General features: G+C 52.8%; 1 protein-coding gene across 1 annotated transcript; it reads right to left on the bottom strand.

The window, feature by feature from the left end:
• Window positions 1-5,869: 5,869 nt before the first annotated feature.
• Window positions 5,870-10,271, bottom strand: TBC1D24 (TBC1 domain family, member 24). Its single transcript, XM_006893889.1, has 7 exons — window positions 9,304-10,271; window positions 8,420-8,437; window positions 7,832-7,990; window positions 7,257-7,320; window positions 6,797-6,892; window positions 6,325-6,556; window positions 5,870-6,036 (listed from the first exon to the last, which is right to left on the bottom strand). The coding sequence occupies exons 1-7, from the start codon at window positions 10,269-10,271 to the stop codon at window positions 5,870-5,872; spliced, it is 1,704 nt and encodes a 567-aa protein (XP_006893951.1).
• Between the last annotated feature and the right edge of the window lie 2,551 nt (window positions 10,272-12,822).

The raw sequence follows: 12,822 nt of genomic DNA, 5'->3' as shown, positions 1-12,822 counted from the left end.
TGAATAATATTGCATGAGTTCCTTGTTTTTCAATGCAGCATAGTATTCCATTGTGTGAATATACCACAGCTTCTCTAGCCATTCGTTTGTTGATGGGCATATATTCCTTTTAAACAGTTCTCTCCCTCATCTGTTTCAATATAGTATCCATTATTTATCCCCTCTTTTCTTAGGTTCCCCCAACCCCGATGTCAGTCCCTTTTTACAACAGTGGCACTATACAGTATTTGTCCTTTTGTGACTGAGATATTTAATTCAGCATATCCTCCAGGGTCACCCATTTTGTATTTCATGAGTTCCTTGTTTTTCAGTGCAGTGTAGTATTCCATAGTGTGAATATACCAGAGTTTCTCTATCCATTCTTTTGTTGATGGGCACTTGGGTTGTTTCCAAGTCTTTGCTATTGTAAACAAAGAAGCAATAAACATGGGTGTGCATATATCTGCTTGGGTGGCAGTTCCGCTTTCTTTGGGGTATATTCCCAGTAGTGGAATTGCTGGGTCAAATGGTATTTCTATTTGCAGCTTTTTGGGAATGCGCCATACTGCCTTCTATAGTGGTTACAGCAGGATGCAAGGATTTTGAAGCTCTGTCTTACATACTTTGGGCATGTGGCCAGCAGGGATATCATGCTTGGAAAGGTGGAGGGACAGTGCAGGAGAGGAAGACTCAGGATGAGATAGATCGACTGGGGTAATGGAGATAGATGTGCCGGAGTCAGTGAGACAGGCTCAGGAGACAGCAGGGTCACAGCTATTTTATATAGGGTGGCTATGAGTTGCAGTTGACTTCAATGGCATATAACAACAAAGAAGATATTTTTCAAAGCCCATGAACTTTTCTATGTAACATGGACGTGTGGGTGAGGGAGGTAACCTGAGGTTGTTTGACTCTTGACTTCTTTTATTGACTTTTCCACATAAAGAGGCCACTGAGGAATTAGACCAAGCTCTGGTGGCCTTGTGGTAAGGAAGTTGTGCTGCAACCCCAAAGGCATACAGTTCAAATCCACTGCCTCCTCCATGGAAGAAGGATGAATAGTCTTCTCCTGTGCAATTAAACTGCCTCTGAAAACTCACTGGAAGGTCAAGCTTTGGGTCATTTCCCACTCGATGGCACACAACAGTAACTATGAGGTGCATAGATGCAAATGGGGCAGTGCTAAGGCACACGGGTGGTGCAATGCATTATGTGTGGGGCTGCTAACCAAAAGGAAAAGGCAGAGGCTTCAATTCACCAGCTGCTCTGCAAGAAAGATGGACAGTCTCCTCCTGTAGACATTTACGGCCTCAGAAACCAGATCAAGGCTCCTTGATATCAAAGCATACAAAATATCAGAGCAAACAAAACCCCAAACAAAAGAATACCTACTGGCATTTAGTCAGTTCCAACACATAGCAACCCTCCACCAGCTGTCTGAGGCCACAAACCCTCACAGGCGGAGCCTGCCCGGCTTTCTCCCTTGAAGTGGCTGGTGGTTTTGAAGTGCCAGCCAATGAATTATCCACTGTGCCACCAAGACTCCTTGTGCAACATACTTAAGAAGGTAATAAAAGGTTCACAGCTTCAGAAAACAAATTTTAAGCCCTTCTGAAAACCTCAGAATTTTCTTAAAATAAGTGGAAAACAGTGTAGGAGCCCAGGAACACAGAATGCTAAGGAGGGACTTAGAAGCATTCTTTTGTTTCCAGAGAGGGGAAGGGGGAAGAAAATTAGTAACCAGAGAATAGACACATTAAGATGTGGGAATTCAGAAGCCAGTAAGAAACAAAATTAAAAAACCCCCACAAAACTAAGTTGAGAAACTGAAAAAATTAAGCATGCAGTTTTGCAAAAACAAAAAAATGAGAATATTAGTTTTCGATAATTACAACTTCATTAAACACAAATGGTTCACTCGTGTGTTATGTTTGCAAAGTGTGTGGTTCTTTAAATGAATTTAATTTGATGAATAAGTTGAAATATGTCAAGTTTCTTAAAAACGAGTTTTTCAACGTTTACAGATCCCTGAAAAAGAATGATTCATTCGCATCTAAAACTAAGTCAATAATCAAGAAATAATAACATCAAAACAACTATGAGATATAGTCTCACTCCAGTAAAAATAGCAAAATTTAACAGAACCACAAAAATCAAAGGCGAGGTTGTGGAGAAACTGGGAGTGTAAAATTGTACAACCACTATGGAAGGCGGTATGGCGCTTTCTCAAAAAGCTGCCAATAGAAATACCATTTGACCCAGCAATTCCACTACTGGGAATATACCCTTAAAAAAACATAACTACCTGCTTTGCTCTCAATAGCAAAGAGCTGGAAAAAATCCAAATGACCATCAACAAATGAATGGATAGAGAAGATCTGATATATTCACACAATGAAATACTATGCAGAATTGAAAAACAAAAACTCATGAAGTATTAAGCAAAATGGGTGACCCTAGAGGACATTATGGTGAGTGAAATATCTTTGTCACAAAAGAACAAATATTGCATAGTGCCACTGTTGTAGAATGGGACTGACCTCAGGGTTGAGGAAGGCAGAGACGGAGGGGAGGAATGATGTATATTGCGTTGAAACAGATGAGGGAGAGAACTGTTTAAAAGGGATATGTGATTGGGTATTATTGTCATGACAGAAGTCCAGAATGAAGGCTGCTCAGTGGAGTGGACTTGGGGGGAGGGGTTGCATAACAATGAAAGAGTTTTTCTTTTACTTTTCAAGGAGAAGAATGAATTGGGGGGGGAGTGGTGCAGGGAGAAAAGTGCAACAAGTGCAACAATGAATGACTGGAAACCCTAAGTCTCTGTAAACTTTCATTAAAATTAATAATAAAAAAACCAATAATAGAGCACACTGACATAATATGCTATGATTTTCCCCCAGGTGGCGCAATGGTGAAGACACAAAGATGGTGGTGGCTCAAATCCATGAGAACGTGAGAGGCACCCTTGTGGTCCTGTGGGTACTTCTCCCCTCCGCCAGGTGGCTTGGAGTCAGTTTCCACATCTTCATGGGAGCACACTGCCTCTTCCTTTTCCCTTGAAGCGACTTGTGGGATTGAACTTCATACTTTTAAGTGTGTAGCTGAGTGCTTAACTACTACTACACTTCCAGGGCTCTTTCTGCAAAAACTGCAGCCTAGAAACCCTTAAAGTAGTTCCACTCTGCCCACAATGGGTTACCATGAGTCAGAATCAATTTGACAGTGCAAACACAAGACAAAAGCTATTAAATGGGAAGCAAAGGGTATGAGCAGATGGCTTCACTTACTGTGCTCCAAAGATGCGTGTATTCACAGATTGAGGCTTAGTGACCCCTGACCTGCGCACATCCATGAATGCCACTGCTTCAACAGCACACACTCACGTCATGTGTCGCATCTTGGCCATTCTCTCAATAGTTCAAACTCTAACCTAATGCTATTGCACACGTGATGCACGGAAAAGTGGAGTCCGTGAGAGAGTGTGAGGCCCTCCCCGAGAGGACACAGGGGCTGCAGCGGTGGGCTCATGCACAGAGGACTGTGGGCAGTGCAGCTTCAGGTAGGGTTTCCTCCCACGGTGCACGGGTCACTGTGAATCAGAGCTGACACACTAGGTCCCAAAAGCCACACCACCAGACCGTACACTTCGTGGACTACGACCCGCCAGCGGGTCTGCAGAGGCTGAAAACTGCACAGGAGAAGCCTGCCTGTCCTTCCTCCACGGAGCAGCTGATGGACTTGAACTGCCAGGAGCTGCCTTCTTGCCAGCAGTGCAACTCCATGAGTCACCACCGGCATGCCGCTTTGTCATGCTGTCGTGGCTCTGCACTGCTGTGATTCTGGAAGCCTGCCATAGGTATTTCAAATACCAGCAGCGTCACCCACAAATGACAGGTCTGAGTGGGGCTTCCCAGTGGGGCTTCTAACACAGACGAAATAAGCAGGGCTAGCCACCACTGCTGAATTTCGGGGCTGCTGGACGCTGTGCACCTTGTCTGGTAGAGTCTCACAGAGGAGTCCTCAGGCCGCATGGGCACCCGTGGACTCACAGCAATGGACTTGGCACTGTGACTTTCATTGAGTGGGTTGCTGTGCAGCTGAGACCACATAAGGAACCTGACAAGAGCAACACAGGGTAAACAACTTGTGTATGAACCTGGAAACCCAAAGATGAGACTTTTTTGACCATGGTGGTTTGGAAGCAGCCAAGATGTCCCTGGGGTCTGTTTACTGAGCACAGAGGGTACACAGCCCGAAAGGGCCAAAAGCTGGAAAACACTTCGTACCTTTCAGCATGAGGTTGCTCATAAAGCCTGCTTTAGGCAGCCTGCACCCCAGCCAAAAGGGAACTCCAGAGTTTTGGGGGTTGGGGAGAACACTGTATGAAGGATGGGTCTCTTGTGGAGGGTACAGGAATTGCAAAAGAAATCTGTGAGTTTCTCACAGCCTTCTTCAAGCCCTCTCCACCTTGGCCACTGGGTCATCTTAGGCAGAAAGAAGACTGGGAGCCCAGAGTGGACAGGACCACAGTGTTTAATGCACACCAAACATGGCAAAACAGGCAGATGCTGGGGTCATGAGAGGCTATGAGGTGAGAGTGGGGAAGGAGGGCACATGGGAAAGCACCGTTCGGCTCGACTGGGGCCCCCAATCCTCCAGCCTCCTGCCACCCCTGTGAGGGGACCAAGGCAGGGCGAATATACCCATTTTAGAGTTGAGGAAAGTGAGTCACGGCCTTTGCCAGCTTCTCAAAGCCAGGGAAGCTTTGTGGTCTCCTGGACACCTGCAGCTCTGCGGGACCTGCGAAATTGCAGGGCTGGGGAACAGCAGCCCTGCAGGAGGAGCAGGAGGACCAAGGTGGGGCTGGGTGGCCATGGGCTGTGGGTCCATGTGCCCAGCAGCCTCTTCCCCAGGCAGCCCCTCAGGACCAGCTGAGGGGTCATGGAGAGAGCTGGGCGCTCTGCAGTCCTCCCTGCAGAAATGATGAGGCTTCTCCTGTCGAGGTAGGGCGGGGCGGAGTGGGGCTGGACCACCGTCATGTGAGGGCTGCAGTGCAGTGTCCACTTGTAGAGGTGCCATCGCTGGCCTTGTGTAAGGGCTGTGAGGGCGGTGTGCAGGCACAGAGGATCGGGGACTGGGGTGGGGCGGAATGAGGGTGGGGGACAGGCTGAGAAGTACATGCGTGGAAGGGCTGTGATCCCGGGCCCCAGGAGGGACTGCTGAGGGCTGAGGGCCGCTCCGAGGCATGGACAGGCTTCTCAGAGCCAAGTCGCGAAGTGCCAGTGGCACTTAGTCCATTAGGGAGGCGTCGGTCCGGGCTCTGCGGGCAGAAGGACACAGTCTCCCTTAGGGCAACCCCAGGGCCCAGCATCAGAGCAGGGAGGAGGGGGCGGGGCGCGAGGCTGCGTAGCACCAACAGGGGGCGCCCGGGACCACGCTCCACGTTCACCCAGCTCAGACTCCAGGAGGGTGAGGGTTAGGATTAGGGTTAGCACCAGGCTCAGGACCCCAGAAAGGTCAGGATTAGGGTTAGCACCAGGCTCAGGCACTCGGCCTCCAGAAGAGGTGGAAGCAGGGGTGATGGGACAGCAGACTCTCAAGTCTTCCTTAAGTCTGGGGGCTCCACTGGGGTGTGTGGGGATGTGTCTTCTTGAGCCTTAATAAGAGAGTGGGCTCATAGGAGTGTCAGCTGAGGTGTCAAGCAGAAACACTGCCCTCTACCCTATACAGGGTTCTCCCCTGCTCCTCCGGCATTAGGGTCTCTCCTGCCCCCCTTAAGAATTGGGGTCTCCTCTCCCCTCAGTTTTGGATCTTTCCTTTTTCCTCAACACAGGGATCTGTCCCTTCCCTAAGCAAGAGGGCCTCCCACTCACCATGTTCTGCTCAGTCACTGGCCCAGGTTCTGGGTGTCAGGGTCTTGGAAGCCCCAGACCTCGATGGCAGCAATGAGGAAGTTCTCAGAACAGAGCGCCTGGTTGTTAAAGGTGTCACAGTGCCCCGTTCGGCCATGGTTCAGGTCTCCATCGATGAAGAGTGCCTGGCCACCCCCACCACCTGTGGGCAGTCCACCAGGTCAGTGTAGCCCCTGCCCTGGGCACTAGGGGCCCGTGCAGCCTGGCCCCCAACACTGGCCCTCAGGCCTGCTGGGCATCCTGCCTGGGGAGTCTGTCCCCAGCTCTCACCCAGCTGCTGGTGCCTTTCTCATGCCCAAAGAGGTGACTGGTCCCAGCCCTCCTGGACCACCACCCTCTTCCGCCTGCTCCTCTCCCCCTACCCCCGGGAAAGCCAGTGTCCTTCCCTCCCCTCCATGAGCTCTCAGACCCAGCCTGGGTGGGGGCTCACCCACAATAAGGCAGTCATTGCCCCCTGCCATGAACATGGACTCTGTCTTGGAGGGCAAGTTGAAGTGCCGCGTGGCCAAGAACGGTGAGAGGCGGTCAGCAGGGTTGGTGGAGACTGAGTGGCCGGCTGGGGTGGGAGTGGCGGTGGACTCCGGGGACAGCAGGGACTGGGCCTTGGTTAGCTCTGGATGCTTGATGACCACCCACTCATAGCGCTGGACCTCAGGCTGCAGCTGTGGGGGTGGCCAGTGGGCTGAGTATGGTCCCACCCCACCCAGACCACTCACAGAAAGTGGGGTCACTCCAGAGGTGTGACTGCTTGCTAGCTAGAGACCAGTCGGGGGAACAAGCTGTGGCTATGAAAGCAGCAGCCCTTGGTTGGCACTTTAGTCTCAGGTCAGGCCTGGAGGATTTGGGGGGCTGCTGACTTCTCCTGCGGTCCTGCTTAGTCCAGCCTGGACAAGTTCACTCACCCGAAATACAAAACACTCTCCGGTCCCAAAGAAGCCCAACTTGCCCCCGAACTTGTTCCTCTCGCTCCAGTCTGTGGACAGGTATGCTCCGCAGACCTGCAGGAGGGGCCCGGTGAGGTGCCCGATGCCAGGGTGTCCACCCTTGCCCAGGGCACCTAGTAGCTATGACCTGGGTGGCACTAGGCTGGCTCTGGGTCAGGTGTAGGGGTCTGCAGTTGGAGGTGTTGAGCCCAGCACTACCTCTGGCCTGGTCACAGTCACTGCCCCCAGGGCTCTGAGGACCCAGGTTAGAGGGTGTACATGGCTAGTGGGACCCACACACAGGCAAGAGTAGTCTTGGAAGTCTGAAGACAGGCCTGGGGAACTAGGGGCCTGCCTCTGTGGGGGGCTGGCCAGCCTGGGAGGAGCAAAGGCAAGTGCTGGCTAGGCTGTGGCACCAGCTCGGCCCCTGGCTGCTCACCTCCTCCTGCGTGGTTTTGATGAGCAGGAGGGTGGGCTCGTGGCCCTCGCACTGGAAGTAGAACCTGGAGGCAGAGACAAGAATCAGTCCTGGAAGCATGTAGCCCAACACTACTCCCCAGCCTCTGGGGGCCCCTGGCCATGTGGCTGAAACTGGGAGAAGAGAGGAACACAGGATGGGAGGGCCCAGCAAGTAGAGCCCCCTGGCACTTCGTCCTGGAGACGGAATGCAGATGTGGGGTGGGGGAGAGACTCAACCAGTCCTCAGGGAGCTATGGACAGTGCTCACTACAGGGGCTCAGCCAGCACTGCCTGCATCGAGGTCCCCAGCACTGCCTGGAGCTGGAGGACTGGTCCGCACAGGAGAAGCACAAGCCCAGGAAAGGAGCACCAGACAGGGGACCAGGGTCAGCTTGGTGCACCCCCAGGCTATGCCAGGGCCCCCCAGGTCAGCTCAGTGCACCTCCTAGGCTGGCCAGGGGCCCCCAGGTCAGCTCAGAACCCACCCCCCCAAGCTGTGCCAGGCACCAGGGAGTAGTGTAGCCGCTCTGGCTGCCCTGGCAGTGTGAGCACTACCTGGTCAAGCTGTAGCCATGCTGCAGTGAAGAGAAGAGCAGGAGGGGCTGGCACAGGGCGAAGCGCTCGGGGACCCACGACCAGATGTCCCTCATCTCCTTCACGCTGACGATTTCCGAGTGGAAGTTCTCCGCATGGACAGCCAGATGCACGAACTGCCTGGGAGGGCAGCGAGTTCAGACCATGGCGCCACGTGACCACCCATGGTCTCCTCAAAGCCTTACTCTGCACTGAGCCTGGAGCACACCCAGACTCACTGAGACGGTGCTGTCCCTGACCCTGGGTCCCATCTCCCACCCTCGGCACAGTGGGGGGACGGTGCCCAGCCCATGTGGGGATAAAGTGCCATTTCTCTGAAATCAAGACAAGGTGAGTCAGCTCCAACAAGACTTTAAGGTCAGCAACCACTGACAGGCAGCAACACAAAAGCAGCCAAGCAGGCACAGACAGACAGACAGACAGACAGATAGCAGCTGATGGGTGGTCAGGGTCAGAGGTAACACCCCAGGAATGGCCAAGCAGAGAGCAGCCCGCACAGCAGGCCAGGTGGCCGAGCAGCTGGTGCTAGGGCGAGACCTTCAGACCTACCTTTTAGAAAGCGAGACACTGACAACAGGAGGAAGGAAGGACACGCAGAAGAGGAAGATAAAACAGACACACGGAGGTTAGTGGGCTCCCTGTCCATACCTACTGGGGCCCCAGGAGGTGTACGCCATGCTCAAGTGTGACCTCATGTGGGCCACAGAGCGGTAAATGCTGCACAGGTCAGCAGACACCCAGAGCTGGGGCTTTGGGGTGAGTTTGCACTGCTGGCCTGTGCCTTCACCAGGGCCCTGAGGGCAGGAATCCCCAGGTACCCTCCTGTGGTTCCTGCTCCCTCACTGCCTCAGAGGCCACGACCATCCCCAGGAAGATCTTTTCTCCCAGTATCCCCACGGCTTCCAGGTGGGTGGACAGACAGATGAGTGTCCAGACCAAGAAGCACTGGATAAGCTCCTGCCCCCCAACTTTGAGGATTCCTGCGGTGCACCAGAGGCCTGGGCCTACCCAGTTAGTCTAGTTGCACCCTGCCAACCAGTGCCAGGCCACTCTCCTCCGGCAGCCTACCCTTTGACCCCTGACCACACTCCTGGTCCTTCTCCACTGGCTTTTTCATACCGGGACACACCAGGCTCCTCGGCTCAAACCCCCTTCACACTCGCCCCACGCTCCTGGTGTTCCCTAGCACTTGCCCCTCTTCAAGACCATATCCCCATGCCCCTGGGGATGCCAGGTACCGCCCTGGTCTGTAGAATCCAGCCTCTGGCATTTGGACAGCCCCCCAGCCTTGTGTTGGGTCGAGCAGGTGCCTCTAATCGGCACTCTCTCACCTCCACCCCCTCCCACGTCCCCCTTGGTCCCTGACTAGCTCCTCTCCCCATCCCTCCCACGGCCCCCGACTCATCCCCATTGTGGCCTCACGTCGCTCCTACCTCTTTTGCTTGACGGTGATACCCTTCTGCTTGAGCACCTTCTCGTTGGCCATCTGCAGGAGCTGGATCTCCTTCCGCGAAAAGAGCCGGATGGCAAACGCCTTCTCCAGCAGCTTCTCGGGCGATACTGTCTTGGCGATGTCCTTGACGAAGGAGCGGATGTCCTGCCGCACATTGTCGGATTCGGGGGGCTGTCCAGCCCTGACCTTGTGGAAGAACTTGAGGATGGCCAGGGCCACCCGGTACAGCACCTTGTAGCCCTCCACCAGGAAAACGTCGAAGACGCGCGCAAAGTGGCTGAGCGGCAGCTCGCCAAAGAGCCAGCGCTGCCAGTCGGCGTACACCTGCAGCACGTCTTCAGAGACGGCCACCATCAGCTTGTGGGCCGCCTGGCAGTACTTGTTCACCAGGTCCCCGAAGGTCATGCACGACGACTCGAAGGCCAGGAAGCTTTGGTCGATGAGCTTCCGGCTGGGGTCGTTGCAGGCCAGGATGCGGCAGGCCTTCTCGAAGCACTCGGCCTCGTCCAGGCTGTAGTGCAGCAGCAGCGCCACCATGGAGGGCAGCGCGGGGCAGAAGGAGATGTCGGGGAACTGGTTGGCGATGCACAGCAGGATCTTGCGCACGGCGCCCTCGCCCCGCGCGTTCAGGCAGTAGCTGGGCACCTGCGTGTTGTCCACGAACTCGGGGAGGGGCAGGCTGCTGCTGCTGCTGTGCTTACCCACTATCTTGCCCACGATGTCACTGTAGACGCTGGCGTCGGGCGTGACGGTGCGGCAGGGGATGTCGCGGATCAGGCGCTGGTACACCTTGGCGCGCAGCGTGTGGCTGTGCGCCCAGTAGCCCTGGCGCGCCAGCTGCTTCAGCTCCTGCAGCTCTGTGCAGCTCAGCTCCTTGGGGCCCAGGTCCTGAATGGCTGCCTCCATCTTTTCTTGGTCCACAAAGCAGTTGTATCCCAGGGAGTCCATAGCTCAGAACGTGACACAGAGGCCCGCACACTGCTGGCCAAGGGCGTCCCCAGGAAGAGTTAAATCCTGCAGCTGTCTCTCAGAGTGCTCTCTGCGGCCCTGTTTGCCATCTCACACTCTGTAGGGTTAAAGAAGGGGCGCCTTTCAGTCGGTATGGTCCCAGGCACGCTGCTCCTAACTACCATGGTAATCTCATTGTACAGTTAGTTTGCCTGCTTTTAAACTCTCACGTTGCAGCCTTAGCGTGGGCTACATTCCTACTGGTGATCACAGTATTCTTTTTCTTTAATTCTGTGTGTATGATTTTGGTAAAAGTTTCCACAGCAAATCAGTTTCTCATTCAACAATTCGCACACATTATTTTGTGACACTGATTGTAATTCCAATAATGTAGTAGCACTCTTCCCAGTCCCTCCCTGTGTTTCCTGTTTCCACTTACCCTGTAGTCCTCTTCACTTCTGCCTTCTAAGTTTCTCCTTAAGCAAACGCTGAGCTTTCATCTTGTATGCTTGACTGTTCTAAGGATTGTGTTCCTCCCTGTTGTTACTGATCACCTACAAACCTGTATATTGTTTGGCTGGAAGTTGAACCTCTGGAGTCATTTCTTTTTTTTTTAATTTTTATTATTTTGTGTGCATGTACCATCAAATCAGATCTGACTGGTACAGGAGGATATTGCGCCTCCTTCTCTGGCAGAGCATCTGATGGATTCTAACCATGTACCTCTGGGATTGCAGTGCAGCTTCTTGCCACTAGGCCACGAGAGCTCCCTCTGGAGTCATTTCTATTCCAGGATTCAAGGGTGACTGAGAGTCATAATTCTGGGGTTCCCATCAGTCTCTGTCAGGACAGTAAGCCTGGTCTCATAACGTTTCCACTGGCTAGTTTTTGGAAGTGCATTGCCAGGTCTTTCTACCTAGTCTTAATCTGGAAGTTCTACTGATGCCTCTCCACTAAGGTGACCCTTGGTCTTGGCAAGGCTAGTGGCAGATCTTCTGGCCATGAGTTCCCAAGCACAGCTGACTGACAGCCAGGTGGGCTATATTTAAACATTATTAGAAGGTGCTCAGGTGCCTGATGACTAGATGAAAGGCTGAAGGTTCAAAGACACCCAGAGGCTCCTTGGTAGCAGATAAGGTGCTCTGCTTCCAAAATGTCACTGCTTAGAAAACTCTATGGGAGCCTGCAGTGTAACTTTTAGCCAAAACAACAGAGAGGCCTATGAGAAATCAGGAGCACTGCAGAAGAACATAGTCCTTAGAGCAACCAATCATTTAACACCAAAAGGGCAGCGCTGGTCCAGAGAGAAAGCATAAAATGCAGGAAGGAGGAGGAGAAATGAATGGAAATAGGAAACACAAGGAAGAAGTGAAAAAAATGAAACTGCCCTGTGGGGACTATGTCTAATGTCACAAAACATAATGTGTATGAACTATTAAAGGGAGAATTCATTTGCTCTATAAACTTTCATCCAAATTACAACAACACTTCTTAAAATTAAAAAAATCCCACAAGAACCCTATGGAGCAAATACTTGGGATCAACCTACTAGCAACTTGGAAAGAGACGCCAGGCACATTCACAGACCAAGATCCTTCAGTTGATGGCCCTGTGCTCTCCAGGGGGCCCTGATGGCCCTATGGCCGAGGAATGACAGCCCTGTGGCCAGGGAAGGACAGTCCTGTGCTTGCTAAGGGGGCCCTGGTGGCCCTGTGGCTGATGCATGACTGCCCTGTGCATAGTAGGAGGCCCTGGTGGCCCTATGACCAAGGAATGACGGTCCTGTGCTCTCCAGGGGGCCCTGGTGGCTCTGTGGCCAAGGTATCTGGTTAACTAAATAGTCAGCAGTTGGAATCCACCAAGTGCTCCATGTTAGAAAGATGAGGTAGTCTGTTCCTAGGAAGAGCAGAGCCTCAGAAGCCCAATGGGGCAGTTCTGCTCTGTCCTACAGGGTCGCTGTGAGGCGGAGCTCTCTAAGAGCATTGAGAGGATGAAAATCCAGGGATCACCCAGGAACTTCTCTGGGTTGTGAACTAGAGAAAGAACACTAGGGGCGGGGTGGGTGTAGGGAGGCAAACACCAGAGGGCACACTGGGTCAGAGTCAGGGAGGGTAGAAAGGGAAACACCAGGACTGGAGGAGGAGTGGGTGCAGGAAGGGAAACACCAGGGAGAACAAAGCAACCAAGAAAGACTCAAGATAACCAAACACACTGCTATCGAGGTGAGAGTGACTCACACTGGCCAGAGTGAACTGCCCAGTCGAGTTTCTAAGGCTGGGCATCTTTATGGAAGCGAATTGTCTCCTCATCCTCCCATGGATGGGTTTAAACTGTTGACCTTTAGGTTAGCAGCCAAGGGCTTAACCTCTGTATTAGCAGGGTCCCTTCCATAAAGCTTAACAACCCACTGGAACTGAGTTAAGGAACTCTGGTGGCATATTCTGAATCATGTTGTCTTGCTACAGAGAGGTCGTCTCTGGCAGTTGGAATCCACCGGCAGTTCCAAGGGAGAAAACTAGGTGGTCTCCTCCCAATAAGCCTTAGGGCCTCT

Source organism: Elephantulus edwardii, unplaced genomic scaffold (assembly GCF_000299155.1).
Source record: "Elephantulus edwardii isolate Elephantulus edwardi_28Jun2011 unplaced genomic scaffold, EleEdw1.0 scaffold00132, whole genome shotgun sequence".
In the NCBI taxonomy this organism is placed as follows: domain Eukaryota; kingdom Metazoa; phylum Chordata; class Mammalia; order Macroscelidea; family Macroscelididae; genus Elephantulus; species Elephantulus edwardii.
This window is presented reverse-complemented; position numbering and strand designations above follow the sequence as displayed.

Bases quoted from the DNA above. Each gene is read 5' to 3' on its own strand.
- TBC1D24 (XM_006893889.1), bottom strand. From the start codon at position 10,271: ATGGACTCCCTGGGATACAACTGCTTTGTGGACCAAGAAAAGATGGAG. The intron at 6,557-6,796 runs GTGAGTGAACTT...CCACCCCCACAG, and splicing joins GAGAGTGTTTTGTATTTCGG to CTGCAGCCTGAGGTCCAGCG. The intron at 6,037-6,324 runs GTGAGCCCCCAC...GACTGCCCACAG, and splicing joins CAATGACTGCCTTATTGTGG to GTGGTGGGGGTGGCCAGGCA.